This window comes from Salmo trutta, chromosome 17 (assembly GCF_901001165.1).
Source record: "Salmo trutta chromosome 17, fSalTru1.1, whole genome shotgun sequence".
Lineage (NCBI taxonomy): Eukaryota > Metazoa > Chordata > Actinopteri > Salmoniformes > Salmonidae > Salmo > Salmo trutta.
In genome coordinates, this window is record NC_042973.1 from 20,540,840 (window position 1) to 20,567,548 (window position 26,709).

General features: G+C 42.7%; 2 protein-coding genes across 3 annotated transcripts in view; both read right to left on the bottom strand.

Moving 5' to 3' along the window:
- LOC115151831 (low-density lipoprotein receptor-related protein 5-like) overlaps positions 1–4,257 on the bottom strand; it is an 86,182-nt gene extending 81,925 nt beyond the window's left edge. Inside the window, exon 1 of the mRNA XM_029696092.1 lies at positions 4,036–4,257. Within this exon, the coding sequence (XP_029551952.1) occupies positions 4,036–4,120 (85 nt within the window). The 5' untranslated portion in view covers positions 4,121–4,257. The remainder of the gene's footprint in view (positions 1–4,035) is intronic.
- A 6,575-nt stretch (positions 4,258–10,832) lies between these two features.
- Positions 10,833–26,481, bottom strand: LOC115151832 (hepatitis A virus cellular receptor 1). 2 transcript variants are annotated; one of them, XM_029696095.1, is made up of 5 exons: positions 26,226–26,481; positions 24,421–24,641; positions 14,202–14,327; positions 11,611–12,637; positions 10,833–11,297 (listed from the first exon to the last, which is right to left on the bottom strand). In XM_029696095.1, exons 2-4 carry the CDS (start codon positions 24,542–24,544, stop codon positions 11,619–11,621), a joined length of 1,269 nt encoding a protein of 422 aa, XP_029551955.1. In that variant the 5' UTR covers positions 24,545–24,641; positions 26,226–26,481; the 3' UTR covers positions 10,833–11,297; positions 11,611–11,618. The 2 variants fall into 2 exon arrangements, with proteins under 2 accessions (XP_029551955.1, XP_029551954.1); XM_029696094.1 differs by having other exon boundaries at positions 10,833–12,637.
- Between the last annotated feature and the right edge of the window lie 228 nt (positions 26,482–26,709).

The window sequence follows — 26,709 nt, forward strand, 5'->3', positions numbered from 1 at the left end:
TCAACCATAAGGCCATGTGTGCCTCTTTCCTTTCTTCCCTGAATCACAGGTTCATAGGTCAAAACTGAAAGAGGATAAGTGAGAGCTACAGAGGAACATAAGAACACATTGAACACAGTATCCCTCCCTAAAAAAGGTACAGGAGAACTAGGCCTATGCTCTAGAAATGCCACTATCACAGAAACGCTGCCTTTAGAAAATAGGAATAGTCAACACTTGGCATACAACAAGTAGCCTACATACTTCTTATGAGATCTCAAGGATGTAGTGTAGAAGTCCTAAGTGGTTGTGTGTATTGGCGTGTTGAAAATAAATATGCAGCACTGGTAATCCAAAGGCATTCCTAAAAAGACAGCAGAATGTGGAGGCCCAGGGAGAGACCAACGAAAGCCATCAGTGAGGATTCTTGACACCTCAGCCCCAAGTGGATACATAACAGCGGGGATTACAAAAATCAATCTCTCCACAACAGCTGATCTTTTTATGAGAACAGAGCAGAGGCAGCAGCCAGGCCTGTCCACTCCACATTCTACAAAGCAGTCGCACTCTGTCTCTGCCACAACCCAAGAGGTAGGGCCAGGGAGAAGCCAGTCTCACTACAAGAAACAATGCCAGCTCTTCCCTAAACATCCATGACTGGCCTCTGGGCACGATCATTCACTCAGAAGAATGTGGTTCCTTATTTTACCATCATCATGTTCAAGTGGCTCCACCAGCAGGATTATCCAGCTAATATATACATGGAAACAAACAGCCTATGGGCCAAATTTTCATTTGGTGTTGTAGCTAATAAGGCTGTAGCTTAACTCAGAACTACCATCTAGGTCTAACCGGTGAGGGAATCATCAACTCTATATACACTAGAACAGGGATCATCAAATAGATTCAGCCGGGGGACTTTTTTTTCCCCTTGAGCGGATGGTCGGGGGGCCGGAACATAACTACAAATAATTTGTAGACTGCAAATTGACTGCAAGAAGCCCAAACATATACAGTTGAAGTCGTTAAGTTTACATACACCTTAGCCAAATACATTTAAACTCAGTTTTTCACAATTCCTGACATTTAATCTGAGTAAAAATTCCCTGTTTTAGGTCAGTTAGTCAGAATAATAGTCGAGAGAATGATTTATTTCAGCTTTTATTTCTTTCATCACATTCCCAGTGGGTCAGAAATGTACATACACTCAATTAGTATTTGGTAGGATTGCCTTTAAATTGTTTAACTTGGGTCAAACGTTTCAGGTAGCCTTCCACAAGCTTCCCACAATAAGTTGGGTGAATTTTAGCCCATTCCTCCAGACAGAGCTGGTGTAACTGAGTCAGGTTTGTAGGCCTTGCTCACAGACACTTTTTCAGTTCTGCTCACACATTTTCTATGGGATTGAGGTCAGGGCTTTGTGATGGCCACTCCAATACCTTGACTTTGGTTGTCCTTAAGCCATTTTGCCACAACTTTGGAAGTATGCTTGGAGTCATTGTCCATTTGGAAGACCCATTTGCGACCAAGCTTTAACTGACTGATGTCTTGAGATGTTGCTTCAATATATCCACAATTTCCCTCCCTCATGATGCCATCTATTTTGTGAAGCGCACCAGTCCCTCCTGCAGCAAAGCACCCCCACAACATGATGCTGCCAACCCCGTGCTTCATGGTTGGGATGGTGTTCTTCGGGCTTGCAAGCCTCCCCATTTTTCCTCCAAACATAACGATGGTCCTTATGGCCAAATAGTTCTATATTTGTTTCATCAGACCAGAGGACATTTCTCCAAAATGTACTATCTTTGTCCCTATGTGCAAACCGCAGTCTGGCTTTTCTTATGGCGGTTTTGTAGCAGTGGCTTCTTTCTTGCTGAGCGGCCTTTCAGGTTATGTTGATATAGGACTCGTTTTGCTGTTGTTCTGGGATTGATAAGAGAATCACCAGCAGCAAGAGCAACATCATTGATGTATTCAGGAGCGTCCTGAAAGGAAAGGCAGAAAGCCGCCATTGCTCTAGCACTGTGCACAGCTTGAGAAGTGATTCCCTAACTCTTCTTTTCTTGTATTGTTTTGTTCTGGTTGGAAGGAAGACCAACCAGTTCCCTGACTCTAAAGCCTTATCAGCGCTGTGCAGTGTCTGGGTGTGTGGGGTTGAGGACAGAGGAAGAGTAGGCCAAGGTGTTGTGGAAAGGAGTGTGGGAGAACCAGGGGAAATCAAGACAGCCTACTACTGAGTAGACTCCCACTAAACTTCCTCGCTAAATCCCCAGATAAAATGAAACCAATAACCTATTTGTATTTCAAAAGTGAAGAAAACTGGAAAAATATTTAATCCATATGCATACATTCTTCACACATGGAATTTAATAACATCAACAGCTCAAGGCAAGCAAATTTTTCCATACACTGCAATGCTTTATATTAAAAGTAGCCAAAACTCAGATCTATTGGATAAATAGCGTAGGTATGATAGGATTGATTAATGATGAAATGCAGTCGCAAGAAAGCAACACAAGTACATAACACGGTGAAACTTATTTTTAAAATGTTGAACACAAGTGATCTAAGGGCTGAATCTTACCTGGGATGTGTAATGTGAGATGTGAGTGTTTAAAACTTTTCTAAATCATACATAAAATATATGGGCTTATTTTTGAATAAACAGTGATTGATACAAGTCACAGGGCAATATAGAGCATCTCTCTACACACAGCACTGGGTGTTTGGCTTGACTGGCGTTTAATGACACTTGTTTTGTGTTTTAGCCTGTGAGTGTGTATTACATCCGCTCACCCCCTCCCTAAATTCTGTCGAAGTCACACACAGAGATTCTCTCTCAGGTTGATACATACTGCTTATACCGTAGCAGTGACACATGGGTGTAACTAAATAAACTAAATAAACAGTTCATTCATCAGAGTTGGCGAAAGAGACTATTTCATGATAACACACTCGATATGATAATTCACCCAAATCAATGCCAGGAAAATGGATCAACAAATTCATTGTGGGCTTTAAAAGAGATGTTCTAATCTGCCATTTTCAACTTGAAAGAAGAATGGCCATAAAACCGAAAAAGATTCTGTCTATTTCAACTTCTGGAAATTGTTGCCTACTGCATTTGATGTGCAGGCCTAATCATGCAAATACACTGCATACAGAAAGACTTGATTTATTTATTCCTAGACATAGCCAGCCTAGGTATTTGATCAAAGATTAACTAATTGTATCCATACAGTCCATTCATCTATAGTGCAAACTCATCCATAGTCAACCTATTGGAAACAGCTGTCTACTAGTGCATACAATATTTGTATGGGACCTATAACAGTGTAATAGACAAAAGACGCACCAAAATAACCAGGAACTCTATAGACCTAGTCCCACTTGTAGACTTGTATTAGATATGGAATGTTACAAAATAACTAAAATGAACATTTGTATGCCTATTCATGCACATTAAGACTGTCTCACCTATCTCATTGGGACATTCTGTAGGCCTATATTTTGCTACTCCAAAACAAAGTGTGTGGAAAGAATCAGAGAAATAACGTCGTTCCTTTCCACAAACCTTGCTCACTTTCAAGCAGAAAGGGTGTCCTTATGACACCCGACACCGGCGATCAATTGCGGTGCATTTAGGCCTCGGAGTATAGGCTCTAAAATGAACTTTTGCTGTACCCCGCAAGAATGAAGTAAAGTTGGGCTAAATAAAGTCAAATTTCATACTTTGAAAAGTTTCACTCTTCTGATCAATTGAAAACGCGTGAAAGTTTAGACTTGAGTGAACTCCTGCGATAGCCTTGCCACGGAGTGAGTATCCAACTTGTAAAGAAAAGGCTGAAACGTATATTTAAATAAAGTATACGAAAATACATGCCAATTTAACTTTAAAACACAAATGGATAACTTAATTATGGCTATTATAACTACAGACCTCTAGCGAGACACATTCACGTAACTAAAGCCACATTGCTTCCCAGTGTTTTCTAAAAAAACATTAAAACTTTGTAAGCTCGGAGCAAAGTCCGAACAATAAAAGTCATTACTTACCATTAACTACGGAGAGCAAGGTACTATAAAACAGTAATTCCACGAGAAAAACGTCCATTGCAATTGCTCGTAGCTTTAATTCCATAACTCCGACTCCATTCTTCTGGTTATTTGTGCAAAATAAAGTTAAAATCCGAGCGACTGTCTTGGTCGACACTTTTGTTGGAACGCTACTCCCGCTTGCCTGCACTCATCGTGGAGGCACATACGGGAATGACAGCGGAAAAAGGACGACGTCACTAGACATACGGTTATTTCATGCCCGCGGTGTTTCACTTTATAGTTTTTAAATTATAGTTGCACCTTTTAAAATAAAGCACATATCTAATGTCACAAATTCATTTACAATCATTGAATTCCAAAGCATTGCTACATCTAAATATTTTAAGAAAAAATGGATACCTTAAGGCTATAAGGGTCCCGAGTGCTAGAAGCGTCACTACAGACCCTGGCTCGATTCCGGGCTGTATCACAACCGGCCGTGATTGGGAGTCCCATAGGGCGGCTCACAATTGGCCAGGCGTCGTCCGGGCTAGGGTTGGACCAGGGTAGGCCATCATTGTAAATAAGAATTTGTTCTTAACTGACTTGCCTAGTTAAATAAAAGGTTAAATTTAAAAAATCTCACAGGTACAATAAATATACAATATATACTGCTCAAAAAAATAAAGGGAACACTTAAACAACACATCCTAGATCTGAATGAAATAAATAATCTTATTAAATACTTTTTTCTTTACATAGTTGAATGTGCTGACAACAAAATCACAAAAATAATCAATGGAAATCCAATTTATCAACCCATGGAGGCCTAGATTTGGAGTCACACTCAAAATGAAAGTGGAAAACCACACTACAGGCTGATCCAACTTTGATGTAATGTCATTAAAACAAGTCAAAATGAGGCTCAGTAGTGTGTGTGGCCTCCACGTGCCTGTATGACCTCCCTACAACGCCTGGGCATGCTCCTGATGAGGTGGCGGATGGTCTCCTGAGGGATCTCCTCCCAGACCTGGACTAAAGCATCCGCCAACTCCTGGACAGTCTGTGGTGCAACGTGGCGTTGGTGGATGGAGCGAGACATGATGTCCCAGATGTGCTCAATTGGATTCAGGTCTGGGGAACGGGCGGGCCAGTCCATAGCATTAATGCCTTCCTCTCGCAGGAACTGCTGACACACTCCAGCCACATGAGGTCTAGCATTGTCTTGCATTAGGAGGAACCCAGGGCCAACCGCACCAGCATACGGTCTCACAAGGGGTCTGAGGATCTCATCTCGGTACCTAATGGCAGTCAGGCTACCTCTGGCGAGCACATGGAGGGCTGTGCGGCACCCCAAATAAATGCCACCCCACACCATGACTGACCCACCGCCAAACCGGTCATGCTGGAGGATGTTGCAGGCAGCAGAACGTTCTCCACGGCGTCTCCAGACTCTGTCACGTCTGTCACGTGCTCAGTGTGAACCTGCTTTCATCTGTGAAGAGCACAGGGCGCCAGTGGCGAATTTGCCAATCTTGGTGTTCTCTGGCAAATGCCAAACGTCCTGCACGGTGTTGGGCTGTAAGCACAACCCCCCCTGTGGACGTCGGGCCCTCATTACCACCCTCATGGAGTCTGTTTCTGACCGTTTGAGCAGACACATGCACATTTGTGGCCTGCTGGAGGTCATTTTGCAGGGCTCTGGCAGTGCTTCTCCTGCTCCTCCTTGCACAAAGGCGGAGGTAACGGTCCTGCTGCTGGGTTGTTGCCCTCCTACGGCCTCCTCCACGTCTCCTGATGTACTGGCCTGTCTCCTGGTAGCGTCTCCATGCTCTGGACACTACGCTGACAGACACAGCAAACCTTGCCACAGCTCGCATTGATGTGCCATCCTGGATGAGCTGCACTACCTGAGCCACTTGTGTGGGTTGTAGACTCCATCTCATGCTACCATGAGAGTGAAAGCACCACCAGCATTCAAAAGTGACCAAAACATCAGCCAGGAAGCATAGGAACTGAGAAGTGGTCTGTGGTCCCCACCTGCAGAACCACTCCTTTATTGGGGGTGTCTTGCTAATTGCCTATAATTTCCACCTGTTGTCTATTCCATTTGCACAACAGCATGTGAAATTTATTGTCAATCAGTGTTGCTTCCTAAGTGGACAGTTTGATTTCACAGAAGTGTGATTGACTTGGAGTTACATGGTGTTGTTTAAGTATTCCCTTAATTTTCTTGAGCAGTATATATATATAAAAAAAAAAGTATGTGCCGCCCCCCCCCCCCCCTTCAAATTAGTGGATTTGACTATTTCAGCCACACCAGTTGCTGACAGGTATATAAAAATCGAGCACACAGCAATGCAATCGCCATAGACAAACATTGGCAGTAAAATGGCCTTACTGAAGAGCTCAGTGACTTAACACAGCACCTTCATAGAATGCCACCTTTAGAACAAGTCGGTTCTTCAAATGTATGCCCTGCAATAGCTGCCCCGATCAAGTGTAAATGCTGTTATTGTGAAGTGGAAACCTCTAGGAGCAACAACGGCTCAGCCGCAAAGTGGTAAGCCACACAAACGACTGAGTGCTGAAGCGCATAGCGCTTAAAAATCGTCTGGTTGCAACACTCACTTCCAAGTTCCAAACTGCCTGTGGAAGCAACGACAGCACAATAACTGTTCGTCGGGAGCTTCATGAAATGGGTTTCCATGGACGAGCAGCCGACTCTGGAGCAGTGGAAACATGTTCTCTGGAGTGATGAATCATGCTTCATCTGGTAGTCCGACGGACAAATCTGGGTTTGGTGGATACCAGGAGAACGCTGCCGGCCCGAATGCATAGTGTCAACTGTCAAGTTTGGTGGATGAATAATGGTCTGGGGTTGGTCTGTTTTTCATGGTTTGGGCTAGGCCCCTTAGTTCCAGTGAAGGGAAATTAACACTACAGCATACAATGACATTCTATACGATTCTGTGCTTCCAATTTTGTGGGAAGGCCCTTTCCTGTTTCAGCATGACAATTCCCCTGTACTCAAAGTGAGGTCCATAAAGACATGATTTGTTGAGATCAATGTGGACGAACTTGACTGCACAGAGCCCTGACCTAAACTCCAACGAGCACCTTTGGAATGAATTAGAATGCCGCCTGCGTGCCAGGCCTAATCGCCCAACATCAATGTCTGACCTCACCAATGATCTTGTGGCTGAATGGAAGCAAGTCCCAGTAGCAATGTTCCAACATCTAGTGGAAAGTCTTCCCAGAAGAGTGGAGGCTGTTATAGCAGCAAAGGGGGGGACCAACTCCATAATGCCCATGATTTTGGAATGAGATGTTAGATGAGCAAGTGTCCACATACTTCTGTCACAAACTAGATTGATATATTGTCAAATATTGATTTATATAAAGTAGTAAATATTGAAATTATTTCTTCTTAACCTAAAAGCACACAAAACTTAAAGTGAGAATCATTTTGACTTTACATTTATTGTGTAGGCTACAGAGGATGTGAAAACAAAGTGACAAATTGAGTCCTTTTTGGTCCAGTGCAGGATGATTTATCGGAAGACTAACATCCGCTTCTCAATAAGGGTAGGCTATAGGGGTGTACACTTCCTTACAACAAATGGCCATGTAGGCTTCACTCCATCTACCCAGAGGATATTTGGCATGCATAACCCTTTATTTTTTAGCATCACCTATTCTGCACATCTATCACTCCAGTGTTTAATTGCTAAATTGTAATTATTTCACCACTATGGCTTATTTATTGCCTTACCTCCCTTATCTTACCTCTTTTGCACACACTGTATATAGACTTTTTCTATTGTGTTATTGACTGTATGTTTATTCCATGTGTAACTCTGTGTTGTACTGCTTTGCTTTATCTTGGCCAGGTCGCAGTTGTAAATGAGAGCTTGTTCTCACCTAGGCTACCTGGTTAAATAAAGGTGAAATAAAATAAATAAAAATAATACCTAACAGTATCAGTCTCCAAATAAGTGTTGCACTTTGATTTGCCTAGCTGACACTACACTTAGCCCATAATGTCTTCACTGACATTTTCAATCTCTCCCTGACCGAGTCTATAAACATGTTTCAAACAGACCACCATCGTCTCTGTGCCCAAGAAATCGAAGGTAACCTGCCTAATTGATTATTGACCTGTAGCATTCACGTCGGTAGCCATGAAGTGCTTTGAAAGGATGGTCATGGCTCACAACACCATCATGCCGGAAACCCTAGACCCACTCCAATTCGCATACTGCCCCAACAGATCACGCAATCGCACTCCACACTGCCCTATCACACCTGGACAAAAGGAACACCTGTGTGAGAATGCTGTTAATTGACTACAGCTCTGCATTCAACACCAGTGCCCACACTGCTCATCACTAAGCTAAGGACCCTAGGACTAAACACCTCCCTCTGCACCTGGATCCTGGACTTCCTGATGGGCCGCCCCCAAGTGGTAAGGGTAGGCAACAACACATCTGCCACGCTGATCCTCAACACTGGGGCCCCTCAAGGGGTGCGTGCCTAGTCCTCTCCTGTACTCCCTGTTCACCCACGACTACGTGGCCAAACACAACTCCAACACCATCATTAAGTTTGCTGACGACACAACAGTGGTAGGCCAGATCACCGACAACAATGAGACCGACTATAGGGAGGTCAGAGATCTGGCAGTGTGGTGCCAGGACAACAACCTCTCCCTCAGTGTGAGCAAGACAAAGGAGCTGATCGTGGACTATAGGAAAAGGAGGGCCAAACAGGCCCCCATTAACATCAACGGGGCTGAAGTGGAGCAGGTCGAGAGAAACTCTTTGGTGTCCACATTACCAACAAACTATCATGGTCCAAACACACCAAGACAGTCGTGAAGAGGGCACGACCACACCTTTTCCCCCTCAGGAGACTGAAAAGATTTGGCATGGGTCCCCAGATCCACAAAAAGTTATACAGCTGCACCATCGAGAGCATCCTGACTGGTTGCATCAGTGCCTGGAATGGCAACTGCTCGGCATCTGACCGTAAGGCGCTACAGAGGGTAGTGCATATGGCCCAATACATCACTGGGGCCAAGCTTCCTGACATCCAGGACCTATATACTAGGCGGTGTCAGAGGAAGGCCCAAAAAAATGCTACTGCACAACAAGCGGTACCAGAGCACCAAGTTTAGGACCAAAAGGCTCCTTAACAGCTTCTAACCCCAAGCCATAAGATTGCTGAACAATTAATCAAATGGCCACCCGGACTATTTACTGACTTCATAATGTGTCTGAAGCAGCAGGATGTGTAAAAAAAGAAAATAAAAAAAAGAAAAAAAAAAGCCATTTTAAACAATGTTCTCATGTTTTCTATAATATACAATAACAGAAAAGGTACTTTTATGATATACAATTTGCCCTTCATTCTTTCACAAGACACCAGGCATTGTAAACACTGAGGATTAAGCCATAGGTCCTGGCAGAAAAAGCACTCCTCGGGTTGAATGCGAAGGTTCTCCAACTGGCATGAACTCGAAAGGGGGAAAAGTAGAAGCAGATGTCCCTCCGTGTATGAGTGAGGCAGGCAACCATTCCCAGCCCAGATAAATATGCCATAATGAAACCTGCCTTTATAGTCACCTGCACCATATAGCCGTCGGCATTCCCTTTAATCCACTGGGCCTGATCCACAAAAAAATAAAAATCATTGGTCTTTGTTGCTTATAAATATTTTTTTTCTCAGTAATATCCACACTACAGTGTAACAAAGTCCATGTGGAACAGGCCCTCACAAAACAAAAGGCTTATCCAGGCATCATGTCAGTGAGCTTATCACTAACCCCCTTGCTATCTGCTTCTCACCAGATATTCATATTGCAGATAATATTGAAATTGCATGTCCTGGAGGCTGTGATTTCCTGCCGTCTCTGATCTGACAGAGCTCAATAATGGGAGCAAACACACACAACCAGAGCAAATACAACATTCTGTAACATTGTAGAAAAAAAAAATGAATATCAGGTCTTGGCAGCAATATATTGGGGAATTGCAGAGGGGTGATAAATTGTCAATGACAAATACTGTAGCAACCAATTGTTTGTTATTTTTTTACTAAATGCAATGTTCTTTGGCAAGGGGCAAAAAATGTTATTTTATTGCTAACTATTCCAGGAAATGGGAAACTAGAGCCTGTGTGGACCAGGAAGTTCCCAAGAGAACTGTGTGTGGAACAGGGATAAAGTCCAAGGTAATAGATGTCTGAACAAGGACTTTTAGAAAGCACTGGAATGAAGAGAGCTAAGCAGAAACTCGGCAGAGAAAAACCATTTAAAACTACTTTTGGTACCTCGAGGCAGGTTTTCTCCTAAATGTTACTATTGGAATCCATGTTTTTCCATTTTAGTTTTTGTTTTCCCCCAAAAAATAAATGCTTCACTGGTGAGTGCATTGTTAAGGTGTCGGACCACCTCCCTGCTCTCATTATTTCCTTCTGTCAATTAATTCCTAGTCCACACCTTCAAACCTTCTCAACAGACATGACATGTGCATCACATTCCCCGGAAGCAATTACTGGGCTACAGATGTGGGATATTTATGTGGACCACCTTGATTACACCCAGACTGATTGCTATGCCCTTGTAATAAACAACATCAATATCTCTCCCTGCCTGGGAAACACAGCATATACTGTTTACAGGCCTGCAGAAATCTGAAGTCTTACAACAGTTGAAAGACTAGCAGACTACTAATGCATCTTGCTAAAGTGCTGATTTACCCTTACTGCCATTTTATCAAACTTTCTTTTGTGAAATATGAAAGGAAAATGTATTTTATTCTTACCTTTTCCCCCTTTATTGCAAATACCATATTTAACAATGCATTAGTAAGATTTAAAATTGGCACATAACAGGCCTTCATACCCATTTCCACCCTTGACAGAAGTTCCTCTGCCTTGGACAGTCTCTTTTGGTCATCATACAAACTGTTCCTCCTTCATAATGGCTAGACAATTCCCTTGGCTTCAATGTTAATGTGCTTCAGTGCTACAGCGATCAATTTGGCATTCAATCTTAATCCAAGAAGAGGAATGGTAAACAAAGGAAATAAGCTAGTCATGAAGAAAAAAAAAAAGGCATGAAAAATGACATGCATACACAAAGCAATGGATACAAACGAAATAATAAACACCGGACAAATAAACCTTTTCACCCGCTTTCCCACAGCAATCCAAATGACAAAAAACAGTACTTAACCATCTATGTCTTTAGTCCTATGGGTTGGGGCTGGAAGCATCTGTGTAGAAATGTAAGACATAGAAATATAGGATAAACAAACCACTGTTGCAATACTTTGGCCCTTGGCTTGATGAGCAAGAGGTGCATTTCTTGGCCCTTCGTAAGAGGTTAAGGCCTAAATAAAACCACAGCAGGCCTGGAGCAATTTATACATACAGTAGTTGAAAAAAAATCTATGAAATTGGCTGGAGTACCATTAAGACAGAAAAGTTATACAATACTACAGCAAAGGCTGGTGCAAAATTGGCAAGCTGTTAACTCACAAGTTATTAATCCTGTTCCAATAAAGAAATTAGAAAAACAAACTCAACTGTCACTTTCAAACCCCTGAATCAGAATACATTCCATTGATGAGATAGTCCACCTGGGTGTAGTCTTTCGTCCTGTAGCTCTCATAGGCCTGTGTGAGGAAGAGGACAACCGTAACCAGGAAGAAGATGAGGCCAAACAACAGGACAGCCAATAGGGTACTTGTGTCCACCAACTGGCGTGTCAGAGGCCCCCCGGCAACAACGTCTATAATGGCTCTGTTGGTACCTCCGTCAAGCCTTTTTGTGCTGACCTCAACAGTGAAGGTCGAAGGGACTATGGCGTTTCTGGAGGTAGCTTGAGAGCTGGGGACCTCCGGACTGGTTGGTGATGGATTCTTCTCAACTGTAGATGAGTCTATGGTGGTAGGGGTGGTTATGTTTGGAAAAGTTGTTGGTGGTATTGTTGCGGTGGTAGTTGTTGTTGGTGGTATTGTTGTGGTGGTAGTTGTTGTTGGTGGTATTGTTGTGGTGGTAGTTGGGTGTGTTGTGGTGGTAGTTGGGTGTGTTGTGGTGGCGATAGTTAACAGCATTGCTGTTATTGGTACTACAGTGGTGATAGTAGTGGTATTTGTTGTTGATAATGCTGTTGTCGACATCTGTGGATTGGCTGGTGGAGAGGTCAGGGCTGAGGGCGTCGTTGTAGTTCTAGGTTCCTGCTTTACTGAAGTGGTTGTCTCTGAGGTTTGAACGGTTGACTTATGGGGTATGTCAGGTATTGTAGTTCCTCTGGATGCATTGCTAACAGTTTTACTGAGAATGAAGGTGTCATTCTTAGCGGCTGGCATGGGTGCTGCAGTCATGGTCATAAATGCAGTGGAGATGGGGGCCTGCCCATCATCCTCACGAAAATGCAAGGAAGAGTCAGTTTCATTGAGGGCAGAGGTGTTTGTAATTTGATTGGCATTATTGCTGGCTGTCAATTCAGGAGCAGTGGGGTTGAGATAGATTTCTGATGAAGTTATGGAACTGGAACTTGAAGACTCAGTGGTAGGTCCAGCGTCACACTTAAGACCACTGATGTTTTTATCTGGGGGGAAAAACTGATTTTAAAGTCTGACAAATGTAAATGATACGCATTACAAAACCAAAAGATAACGTTACTAGATTTATCAATTACACTGAACAAAAATAACACGCAACAATTTAATATTTTACAGAGTTAAAGTTCATAAAAGGAAATCAGTCAATTGAAATAAATTAATTAAGGCCATAATCTATGGATTTCACATGACTGGGAATAGAGATATGCATCTGTTGGTCACAGAGACCTTAAAAATGGCAGGGGCATGGATCAGAAAACCAGTCAGCATCTGGTGTGACCACCATTTGTCTCATGGGCAGAGTTGATCAGGCTGTTGATTGTAGCCTGTGGAATGTTATCCCACTCCTCTTCAATGGCTGTGTTAAGTTGCTGGATATTGGCGTGAACTGGAACACTGTCGTACACGTCGATCTAGAACATCCCAAACATGCTCAATGGGTTACGTCTGGTGAGTATGCAGGCCATGGAAGAACTGGGACATTTTCAGCTTCCAGGAATTGTGTACAGTTCATTGCGACATGGGGCCGTGCATTATCATGCTGAAACATGAGGTTATGGCGGCGGATGAATGGCACGACAATGGGCCTCAGTATCTCATTCACAGTGTCTCTGTGCATACAAATTGCCATCACTAAAATCCAGAAAAAATAAAATAAAATCTGAAAAAAAAACGCTTGCCTGGTACAGTTGAAGCCGGGATTCATCCGTGAAGTGCACCCTTCTCCAGCATGCCAGTGGCCATCGAAAGTGAGCATTTGCCCACTAAAGTCGGCTACGATTCCGAACTGCAATCAGGTCAAGACACTGGTGAGGACGACGAGCACGCAGATGAGCTTACCCGATACGGTTTTTGACAATTAGTGCAGAAATTCTTTGGTTGTGCAAACCCAGTTTCATCAGTTGTCTGGGTGGCTGGTCTCAGGCGATCCCGCAGGTGAAGAATCCGGATGTGGAGGTCCTGGGCTGGCATGGTTACACTTGGTCTGTGGTTGTGAGGCCGGTTGGACATACTGCCAAAATCTCAAACGATTTATGGTAGAGAAATTAACATTCAGTTCTCTGGCAACAGCTCTGGTGGACATTCCTGCAGTCAGCATGCCAATTGCACGATCCCTCAAAACTTGAGACATCTGTGGCAGTGTGTTGTGTGACAAAACTGCACATTTTAGAGTGGCCTTTTATTGTCCCCAGCACAAGGTGCACCTGTGTAATGATCATGCCGTTTAATCAGCTTCTTGATATGCCATACCTGTCAGGTTGATGGATTATCTTGGTAAAGGAGAAATGCTCACTAACAGTGATGAAACAAATTTGTGCACAAAATGAGAGAAAGCTTTTTGTGCATATGGAACATTTCTGGGATCTTTTATTTCAGCTCATGAATCCAGTACTTTACATGTTGCATTTATATTTTTGTTCAGTGTAATAATATTTATATTGATGGTAATAAGAAGTTATATTCTGAACATTTCTAACAATGAGTACACATGCACTTTCATATTTAAACATTCTCCACCAAGTGTGTTTATATATTGCAGCATTTGTATACCTTGTAACCTTATCAGGTCATCGACGGAGATATCATTGCAGTTGGTGCCATTGGGACACTTCAAGAAAAAGCAGGTGTAGTTCTCTTTCCAAAAGACAGGATGATCACAGGTCGCATACCGTAAGCCTGTGGAATGAACACAAATGAAAAGAAACACTTGCATGCAGTCAAAATCTTATATTAAACCATCGCCAAATAAGTAATTGCTCAAAATAAATTGTACCCCTCTATGCTTCATTGTGAGCAAGATTCCTGGCACCATGACATTCTGTATGTCTCAAATGAATTCAGTAAATTGTCCTGGCATATATCAAATCAATTCAGACTGAAAAACAGCATGAACCAAAAGCATTTGTTATGCAGGCAACATCAATATGTTACCTCATCACCTTTGGGCTCCAGAGTGGCGCAGCGGTCTAAGGCACTGCATATCAGTGCTTGAGGCGTCACTACAGACCCTGGTTCTTTTCCAGGCTGTATCACAACCGGCTGTGATTGGGAGTCCCGTAGGGCGGCGCACAATTGGCCCAGCGTCGTCCGGGTTTGGCCGATGTAGGCCGTCATTGTAAATAAGAATTTGTTCTTAACTGACTTGCCTAGTTAAATAAAAGGTTAAATTATTTTAATTGTTTTTTAAATACAAAAATATAGCTGTCAACGACTTATCCAAACATCTTCCATCCTGGGAATTTCTTACATTTTCACCACTAGACTATGGTTATTTTTACTCCATTTTTTTGTGCAACTCTTATTTTATTCCTCTCAGCAACCACTGTCAGGGCTTTTTCAGGAGACCTGGGATCCATTACAGAAACAGATGGGAGAAAAACAGGCCTGTTTACGCCTCCTTTGATCCCTGCCAAACTTTGTGTGTGACTGAAGAGGTAGCTCCAGTAGACCTCAGCCTCAACATCTGGCAGTGCCCACCTGGTGGCTTTTTCCCACTGCAGAGCAGACCTACTGATGAGGACAACAGGTGGGGGAAATCTTCAGACCAGAGGCAGCCTTGGGCCTGTACCGAAGGAGAGGAGCTAGCCCCGTTAGGGAGTCAGTGTGAGAGATAGCAGAGCTAGTTGTGTGACCTCAAGTCACTCTCCTCCCCTGCCTTATTTTAGAGCTGCTACTAGGCACTGAGGCATCAAAAGTCCTTTGTGGTTAAAAACTTCAGGTGAAATGGCCTAGAGAGCCATTCCTGATCAGTGATGGCAAACTAATTGGAAGGCCAGACACTTTGTTTTAAATTTTTCTGCAGCTGTTCCAAAACGGGACGGGAAAAGAGTGGAGGTTTGGGAGTTGGGGGAAAGCAGGGTCAGTGGGTTTGAAAATCAAAGTTGCAGAGGGCCCCTCACTCCTCTCCCTCTTAAATTACTAGGGGTCACCCTATGCTTGGGGCTTGACGTGTACCAAACATACAGGTCTCTAAGCTGGAATGCTGAATGATTATGTATTTATAGCTCTGTCATACCACACATGACATGCTTCCAGATGGTAATACCAACCTTGTTTTCATGCCCTACTACTCTCAACCCACATTGCATCGTATGCCTCTCAGAAAAGCTGTCGCTTGTTTAGAGTGGATCATGTGGTGAAACTGGAAGAGGGCTGGGCCATTTACAACTAACTCCTCCCAAGAAGATAAAGACTGCCTGGGGTATATCTAGGTACTTGCTGCATGCATCCGACCACTCAGGTGGTGCAGCGTGTGCGGCAAAAGTATTGTAAGATTTAATTAAAGAACATGTCATGACAAAGACTCACCAAAGCAGGGCCAGGCACATAAACACAGCAAGCCCTAAGCATCCCTTTCATCTTAAATCTGAAACACATGGCTTCTTTGAAATTATATGTCCTTCAGCAGAGATGTGATTTGAAGAAAAAAAAAAAAAAAAAAACACATGGCTTTGCTTTTAACAAAGACGATATTCCACAGACTATTCCCATATCAGTCGTGTTCCTACTTCATCCAAGAGGTAAGCTTTTAGAGGTAGGTAGGTACAGTTGCGGCCAAATACATTGGCACCCTGCACTTTTATTAAAAAACAATTCAATTTTTTTCTAGAATAAGTTTTGAAAAAAAGTTACTTTTTTTTTTCAACATTGCAGAACAAATGTTATTTTAGTAACCTTAAGTTTTATTGAGAAAATAAAGACAAATGGCATGGACAAAATTACTGGCACAAATGTATTATAATCCCTAATAATCCTGTTTACACAGTCTACAGGCTACTTGATGGGACTTTTGATAAATGCAGAAAATCACCTATCACAATACAATCTACAATCCATGTTATTTTTGCGAAGACTACTTGATTCTGAGTTCCGACAAAGTTAGAATGTGAAAACTATTTCTAAGACACATACTTTGTTTTTCCTGAATTTATGCCTTGATCACACCGACAGTGTCATTTTGGTATATCAGAAGTACATTCATATCCAATGGACCGCTGCGTTTGTGTTGCAGAGGCAGTTGCAGTACGTTCTGTGTTGTGCATACGTCGGATTTATCGAAAGTATGCATCAAACTGTATACGCACACGGCTTGACAGAATTGGTAGTATAAGGTGAATGTTTAACTTTAGTTGTACACATATCCAAATGATGCTGCGTACCATTTTGCGCAATGACGCTGTGATTTTGTTTTTACAACTGTGACCTGGCCAACATAAAGCGACACAGAGTTACACATGGAATAAACAAACATACAGTCAATAATACAGTAGAAAAAGTCTATATACAGTGTGTGCAAATGAGGTAGGATAAAGGAGGTAAGGCAATAAATAGGCCATAGTGGTGAAATAATTACAATATAGCAATTAAACACTGGAGTGACATGTGCAAGTAGAGATACTGGGGTGCAAAGGAGCAAAATAAATAACAGTCCAGGGATGAGGTAGTTGGATGGGCTATTTACAGATGGGCTATGTACAGGAGCAGTGATCTGTGAGCTGCTCTAACAGCTGACGCTTAATGTTAGTGAGGGAGATATGAGTCTCCAGCTTCAGTGATTTTTGCAGTTCGTTCCAGTCATTGGCAGCAGAGAACTGGAAGGAATTGGCTTTGGGGGTGACCAGTGAAATATACCTGCTGGAGCGCATGCTAAGGGTGGGTGCTGCTATGGTGACCAGTGAGCTGAGATAAGGCGGGGCTTTACCTAGCAAAGACTTATAGATGACCTGGAGCCAGTGAGTTTGGCGACGAATATGAAGCGAGGGCCAGCCAGCGAGAACATACAGGTCGCAGTGGTGGGTAGTATATAAGGCTTTGGTGACAAAACAGTTGGCACTGTGATAGACTACATCCAATTTGCTGAGTAGAGTATTGGAGGCTATATTCTAAATGACATCGCCGAAGTCAAGGATCGGTAGGATAGTCAGTTTTACGAGGGTATGTTTGGCAGCATGAGTGAAGGTTGCCTTGTGAAATAGGAATCCGATTCTAGATTTAATTTTGGATTGGAGATGCTTAATATGAGTCTGGGAGGAGAGTTTACAGTCAGAGTTTAAGTCAGAATCGTCCAGAGTAGTGATGCTGGAAGGGCGGGCAGCGATCGGTTGAAAAGCATGCATTTCATTTTGCTAGCATTTAAGAGCAGCTGGAGGCCACGGAAGGAGAGTTGTATGGCATTGAAGCATGTCTGGAGGTTAGTTAACAGTGTCCAAAGAAGGGCCAGAGGTATAAAGAATGGTGTCATCTGCGTAGAGGCGGATCAGAGAATCACCAGCAGCAAGAGCGACATCATTGATGTATACAGAGAAGAGAGTCAACCCGAGAATTGAACCCTGTGGCACCCCCATAGAGACTGCCAGAGGTAGGCGAGGCAGTCATTTAAGAAACCAAGGATGTTGAGTCTGCCGATAAGAATGTGGTGATTGACAGAGTCAAAAGCCTTGGCCAGGTCGATGAATACAGCTGCACAGTATTGTCTCTTATCGATGGCGGTTATGGTATCGTTTAGGACCTTGAGCGTGGCTGAGGTGCACCCATGACCAGCTCGTAAACCAGATTGCATAGCGGAGAAGGTACGGTGGGATTCGAAATGGTCAGTGATATGTTTGTTAACTTGGCTTTCGAAGACCTTAGAAAGGCAGGGTAGGATAGATATTTGTCTGTAGCAGTTTGGGTCTAGAGTGTCTCCCCCTTTGAAGAGGGGGATGACCGCGGCAGCTTTCCCATCTTTGGGGATCTCAGACGATACAAAAGAGGTTGAACAGGCTAGTATTAGGGGCTGCAACAATTTCAGGCGGATAATTTTAGAAAGAGAGGGTCCAGATTGTCTAGCCCGGCTGATTTGTTGGGGGTCCAGATTTTGCAGCTCTTTCAGAACATCAGCTATCTGGATTGGGTGAAGGAGAAATGGGGGAGGCTAGGGCAAGTTGCTGTAGGGGGTGCAGGGCTGTTGACCGGGGTAGGGGTAGCCAGGTGGAAAGCATGGCCAGCCGTAGAAAAGTACTTATTGACATTCTCAATTATCATGGATTTATTGGTGGTGACAGTGTTTGCTAGCCTCAGTGCAGTTGGGAGGAGGTGCTCTTATACTCCATGGACATTACAGTGTCACAGAACTTTTTGGAGTTTGTGCTACAGGAGGCAAATTTCTGTTTGAAAAAGCAAGCCTTTGCTTTCCTAACTGCCTGTGTATATTGGTTCCTAACTTCCCTGAAAAGTTGCATATCGCGGGGGCTATTCGATGCTAACACAGTACGCCACAGGATGTTTTTGTGCTGGTCAAGGGCTATCAGGTCTGGAGTGAACCAAGGGCTATATCTGTTCCTGGTTCAACATTTTTTGAATGGGACCTGCTTGTTTAAGATGGTGAGGAAAGCACTTTTAAAGAATTACCAGGAATCCTCTACTGACGGAATGAGGTCAATATCCTTCCAGGATACCCGGGCCAGGTCGATTAGAAAGGTCTGCTCGCTGAAGAGTTTTAGGGAGCGTTTGACAGTGATGAGGGGTGGTCGTTTGACCGCAGACCCATTATGGATGCAGGCAATGAGGCAGTGATCGCTGAGATCCTGGTTGAAGACAGCAGAGGTGTATTTAGAGGGCAGGTTGGTTAGGATGATATCTATGAGGGTGCCCGTGATTATGGATTTGGGGTTGTACCTGGTAGGTTCATTGATAATTTGTGTGAGATTGAGGACAACAAGCTTAGATTGTAGGATGGCCAGGGTGTTAAGCATGTCCCAGTTTAGGTCACTTAACAGAGCTCTGAAGATAGATGGGGCGGAAATCAATTCACATATGGTGTCCAGGGCACAAGGTGGTCTATAGCAAGCGGCAAAGGTGAGAGACCTGTTTCTGGGAAGGTGGATTTTTAAAAGTAGAAGCTCAAATTGTTTGGGCACAGACCTGGATTGTAAGAGAGAACTCTTCAGGCCATCTCTGCAGTAGACTGCAACTCCGGCCCCTTTGGGAGTTCTATCTTGTCGGAAAATGTTATAGTTAGGGATGGAAATTTCTGTTTTTTGGTGGTCTTCCTAAGCCAGGATTCAGACACGGCTAGGACATCCGGGTTGGTAGACTGTGCTAAAGCAGTGAATAAAACAAACTTAGGGAGGAGGCTTCTAATGTTAACATGCAGGAAACCAAGGCTTTTACGGTTACAGAAGTCAACAAATGAGAGCACCTGGGGAATGGGAGTGGAGCTCGGCACTGCAGGGCCTGGATTAACCTCTACATCACCAAAGGAACATAGAAGGAGTAGGATAAGAGTATGGCTAAAGGCTATATGAACTGGTCGTCTAGTACGTTCGGAACAGATTAAAAGGAGCAGGTTTCTGGGTACAGTAGAACAGATTCAAGGTATAATGTACAGATAAAAGGTATGGTAGGATGTGAATACAGTGGAGGTAAACCTATGCATTGAGTGACGATGAGAGAGATAGTCTCTAGAAACATCATTTAAACCAAGTGAGGTCACCGCATGTGTGGGAGGTGGAACTAAAGGGCGTATTGAGCAGGGCTAGAGGCTCTACAGTGAAATAAGGCAATAATCACTAACCAAAACAGCAACAGACAAGGCATATTGACATTAGGTAGAGGCATGCGTAGCCGACTTCACTCGCACATAATGCCTCGATCACACCTGCAGTGTCATCGCGCAAAATGGACCGTAGCATTATCTGGATATGTGTGCAACAAAAAAGTTGAACATTTACCTTCTGCTGCCATTTCTGTCAAGTTGTCCATGCATTGAATTTGATGCATACGTTCGATAAAGCCAGCGTACGCACCACACAAAACGCAATACTGCAAGGCAAACACACCGGTCCACTGGAAATTAATGTGCTTCCGATGTTTTATAATTTTTTATTTAACTAGGCAAGTCAGTTAAGTACAAATTCTTATTTACAATGACGGCCTACACCGGCCAAACCTGGACGACGCTGGGCCAATTTTGCGCCACCCTATGGGACTCCCAATCACGGCCGGTTGTGATACAACCTGGATGTACCAAAATGCTATCTTCCGAACTTTTCGTTTTTTTTTTTTTTTTACTTTTAATACATTTATCAACGTCTTTTTCTTTTCTTCCTCGCTTAACTTTTTTTACCCGGGACACTTTATCTGGACATGGTTCTACAGGACCACCACCTGCCGAAAAAGCTAAGTAGTAACATTAACACTATGCCATCTAATTGCAGTCGCTGTACTCATAATATACAGGAGAACTATTGCCTTATGGTGAGGATAGCCATATTGCAAGCCCAGCTTCAGATGCAATCGTTAGGCAATGGCAATTTAAGTGTAGGAAAGGATGAAACAACATCTGCGCCACCAGTAAGTACAGATAGTAGTATAAATTCCCCCCCCCCCCCCAATTTCAGGAAAGAAATGCTGTCGGCATGCTCAACCGGTGTCGCTCATTCAGCCAACAAACTTTTAACCGGTTCTCCCCACTAAGCCTTCTCAGGTCTCTCCTCCACCCGTTACAGGGTCTGAGCCACCAAAGCCTCCCACCATTAGCTCAGACAAATTGAAAACCCTAGTCATTGGCGACTCCATTACCTGCAATATTAGACTTAAAACGAATCATCCAGCGATCATAAACTGTTTACCAGTGGGCGGGGCTACCGACGTAAAGGCTAATCTGTAAATGGTGCTGGCTAAGGCTAAAACTGGCGAGCGTAGAGACTATAGGGATATTGTTCTCCACGTTGGCACCAACGATGTTAGGATGAAGCAGTCATAGATCACCAAGCACAATATAGCTTCAGTGTGTAAATCAGCTAGAAAGATGTGTCGCATCAAGTAATTGTCTCTGGCCCCCTCCCAGTTAGGGGGAGTGATGGGCTCTACAGCACAGTCTCACAACTCAATCGCTGGTTGAAACATTTTTTTCTTCCACTCCCAAAAGATAAGAATTTGTAGATAATTGGCCCTCTTTCTGGGACTCACCTACAAACAGGAGCAAGCCTGGCCTGCTGAGGAGTGACGGACTCCATCCTCTCTGGAGGGGTGCTCTCATCTTATCTATGAACATACTTTAGAGACAGGGCTCTAACTCCCCAATGAGATAGTCAGCCAGCCAGGTTAGTGGAGCCAGCTCAGCTATCCCCATTGAGACCGTGTCTGAGCAAAACAAAACATGGCGGTGTTCGCTTTAGCAATCTCACTGGACTAAAAACCTCATCCATTCCTGTCATTATAGAAAGAGATTGTGATATTTCACATCTCAAAATAGGGCTACTTAATTTTAGATCCCTCACTTCCAAGGCAGTTATAGTCAATTAACTAATCACTGATCATAATATTGATGTGATTGGCCTGACTGAAACATGGCTCAAGCCTGATGAATTTACTGTGTTAAATGAGGCCTCTCCTCCTGGTTACACTAGTGACCATATCCCCCAAACATCCCGCAGAGGCGGAGGTGTTGCTAACATTTATGACAGCAAATTTTAATTAAAAACAAATACAAAAATTGACCACGTTTGTCTTTTGAGCTTCTAGTCATGAAATCTATGCAGCCGACTCAATCACTTTTTATAGCTACTGTTTACAGGCCTCTTGGGCAGTAGACAGTATTCCTAGCAGAGTTCCCCAAATTCCTTTCAGACCTTGTAGTTATGTCAGGTAGTATTCACATTTTTGGTGACTTTAATATTCACATGGAAAAGTCCACAGACCCACTCCAAAAGGCTTTCGGAGTCATCATCGCCTAAGTGGGTTTTGTCCAACATGTCTTCGGACTTACTCATTGCCACAGTCATACCCTGGATCTAGTTTTGTCCCGTGGAATAAATATTGTGGATCTAAATATTTTTCCTCATAATCCTAGATTAATGGGACCACCACATTTGCAGTCGCAAGAAATAATCTGCTCTGACCCCAACCAAGGATCATCAAAAGCTGTGCTATAAATTAATTGGACAACCCAAAGATTCCTAGACGCCCTTCCAGACCCCCTCCACCTACCCAGGGATGTCGGAGTACAAAAATCAGTTAACCACCTAACTGAGGATCTTAATTTAACCTTGCGTAATACCCTAGATGCAAACAAAAAAACATTTGTCACAAGAAACTAGCTCCCTGGCATACAGAAAATACCTGAGCCCTGAAGCAAGCTTCCAGAAAATTGGAACGGAAATGGTGCTCCACCAAACTGGAAGTCTTCTGACTAGCTTGGAAAGACAGTACTGTGCAATATCGAAGAGCCCTGACTGCTGCTCAATCATCCTATTTTAACAACTTAATTGAGGAGAATAAGAACAATCCAACATTTATTTTTGATACTGTCGCAAAGCTAACTAAAAAACATTCAACAAGAGGTTAGCTTTCATAGCAATGATAAATTCATGAACTTCGATGAAAATATCATGATTATTAGAAAGCAAATTACGGACTCCACTTTGAATCTGCGTATTTCTCCAAAGCTCAGTTGTCTTGAGTATGCTGTTCCGCAGCAACTCACTGCCTTCCTGAAGACAAATAATGTATACGAAAAGATTCAGTATGGTTTTTTATTATAGCGCTGAGACTGCACTCATGAAGCTGGTAAATTACCTTTTAATGGCGTCAGACCAAGGCTCTGCATTGGTCCTCGTGCTCCTAGACCTTAGTGCTGCTTTTGACACCATCGATCACCACATTCTTTTGGAGAGATTAGAAACCCTAATTCCCTACACGGACAAGTTCTTGCCTGGTTAGGATCTTATCAGAAAGATATCAGTTTGTCTCTGCGGATGGTTTGTCCTCTGACAAGTTACATTGTTCCTCAAGGTTCCGTTTTAGGACTATTGTTTTCACTATATATTCTACCTCTTGGTGATGTCATTCAAACACAATAACAACTTTCACTGCTATGTGGACGACAGAAAGCTGTACATTTCGATGAAACATGGTGAAGCCCCAAAATTGCCTACCTTGGAAGCCTGTGTTTCAGACATAAGGAAGTGGATGGCGGCAAATGTTTTACTTTTCAACTTGGACAAAACAGAGATGCTAGTTCTAGGTCCCAAGAAACAAAGTGATCTTCTGTCAGATCTGAAAGTGAATCTTGATGCTTGTACAGTTGTCTAAAATAAAACTGAAGGAACGCGGCGTTACACTGGACCCTGATCTCTCTCTTGACGAACAAATCAAGAATATTTCAAGAATAGCTTTTTTCCCCCCCATCTTTGTAACCTTGTAAAAATGACAATCAGTTTAAAATCAAATTATTAGTGTGCATGTAAACGTTACCATTGATGGCTACAAACATTATTTGTTGGCAGTTCTTAGCCAAAGGCTATGCAACCAAGTACTAGCTCCGGGGTGCCAATAATATTTTTCATGCCATTTGTCGTTATTTTCTAAATTAACTTACGTTTACAAATATAAAATTGGTTCCGCAATGCTGAAAATCCAAGGTATGGTGAGCAATGTATTAAAAACATTTTTTTCGTCTATTTTAAAATAAATGGGGAATAATTTATGAAAACTGCATGGGTGTCAATATATTTGGATGCAACTCTAGGTAGCATACAGCTTAGCTTATCTTCTAAATGAGCTTTTAGACACCTTATAAGCGACTACCATTTCCACAAGAAGTAGAAAGACAACGTATCAAAAATGACTTAATTAACTTCTGTGTATGTAGGCATCATTGTACAACAAGCTATTTTATACGTTTACAGTCAAATCATTTCTTTATTGAGTTTTATGTGCGTTTTCAGTGTGACAACCCACTGCAATATGGCAGTAACACCTGATTTATAGACTGACTCAAACTTACATGCTTCCAAGCATTGGGTTTGATTTGTCATTTTCTGGCAGGCTATAACGCCAGACACGCTGATAACATGGGATGACAGACAAGGCAGCAAAAAGAGCCCCAGGACCAGAAGATGCAGGATCATGGTGAAATGGTGGCACACACACTGGGCAGGGAGACGGAGGTGGTGGACAGGAGTCACAATGAAGGCAGGGGTCACACCACCATCACAGCTCTAACATCTACAGGACACAAATATGGAACACAGTCTTATTTAAGGTGTTTGCGGTAGTCATCAGCCCATACAAATTCATATAGGGCTACTTGACCTTTTTCTTTTACTTATTTTTTTTACTTGCATTTCATTTTATTTTTTCAATAGAGCAGCAGTTGGAATATATTATAACCATGTAAATTCCAGTTTATTCAAGACACATTTGAATAAAAATAATTTGTACATTTTTACTTCTGTAGAGCAAAATAAAACGTAGTCAATGTTTTGCTGTAGGCGTGTGCCCTGAGTAACGGGACCTGAGCAGTTTAGAGTCAAAGTTTGACTCATGAGCACCATCTAGATGGATTGCATTGAAACTGCAAGGTGGGACTTTCGTAATTTATTAATCTCGGGTAATGAGGAACTAAAATCTCACGCAATTGGTTTCCGTAGTATGTCCAATATATTATAATTGTATGGACTATTACACAAATTATACATGAGGTTACAGTTCTAAGATCTAGCTAGCCTGAAGACCAGATAGCAAGTTAAGCTTGCAGCCAGACACAAAAGATGATATTGTACAGGGCAATACCAACTATTGTTAACTACTCTGGCCTTCAGGTACAGGTTTTATGTTGAGGCACTATAATTGTGATACAATAAATATCCCACGTATACAGGTCAGATATTCAACTGAGTAGGCCTCAAAGCAATTTTTGAATTCCAGAGTCCTGTTCATTCTTTTTGGACACTCACTGTTTGTAGACAATGCTCAAGTTTACAAAAGGCAAACTCAAGAACACTTTTCAGAACTCCTGTTGGCTCTACCCTAAATATAATCAGCATTGGGCTGAGCAAATTGTCACAGTTCACTACTGTACATGTATGCCAACGTGGAGATCATGTGATGGGCTCAACAATGGATTTGCTCCATTTCACTCCACAACTGGACAAACGACCAGTTTACAGAGTATGTGTATGAAAAACACCAGAGCCTTCTGGTTAGTTATATATTACACACGTTTAACCCACTGTGCATTCATTTGGCACTAAGGTTTTAACCATATACCGTCGCAGGTGCTTGTCAATACAGCTAAACCGGCATTACTTTTTCCTAAACATACAAGCATCCGTCTTCAGACCTCTCCCTAGCTGAGTTTACTCAACTCCACGAGATAGATATCTTTATTTAACACAGGGATTTGAACTTGAACTTACCACTCCCTAGCCCAGTAATTTGGCTAGCCGCTAACTAATAGCCAACACTGCGTTGCAATGCAGGTTCATCACACTAACGTTAGTTTGTTAACGTTAGTTAGCTAGTTACTTTATTAGCCAATTAGACAACTAACAGTTAGTACAGGATAGTTTTTCACTTCGCTAGTTACTACCACATCCACCACAGCACAGGTAAATCCAAGCAAGTTGTTAGTAGTACCAAACAGAGACTGTAGAGAAATAAGCCAATATCTCTGGCACCAAATGACACTCAACAGTCAATACCCACTTCAATATTATTTGGTAGTAGCTAGGTAGGGGAGACGGCTAACTAGCTAGCCGCCTAGCTGGATAGATAGCTAACGTTAGTTGAACACCAAATGCAACTCACCCAGGCAGGAGGCTAACACTACACACCTTCCGTCAACTTATGTCTCTGTTCTTGTAGTTAGACAACACCATAGCAGTTGACAGTCTATAGACAAACCAAAGAGGTGTCACCTCATGTCAACCAACATCAGAAAAACATCCCACTTTCCAACACAGGTGTAGTTAACTGAAGTAGCTAGCTGGCTAAGCTAACAACTACTTAAGGGTCGTCATCACTAGTTACCACAATCACAAAGTCAGAAGGCTCGCCTACTCGACCAATCATATGAGGGAGTGTGATGACGCGTAAGCCAGTTTACGGTTTGTTGTAAACAGCCAATCAGATGACGAGGTGTGATGACGCGTATGCCGACCGGCTTGCAGGGACAGGCGAGAGACATGTATTTATTTGATCTATTGATCCGTCAATAATTTCATTATTTATTAGATATAGAAAAACCAACCATTATAAATGCAAAGTGTTAATCAGATGTCTTATTCAAACT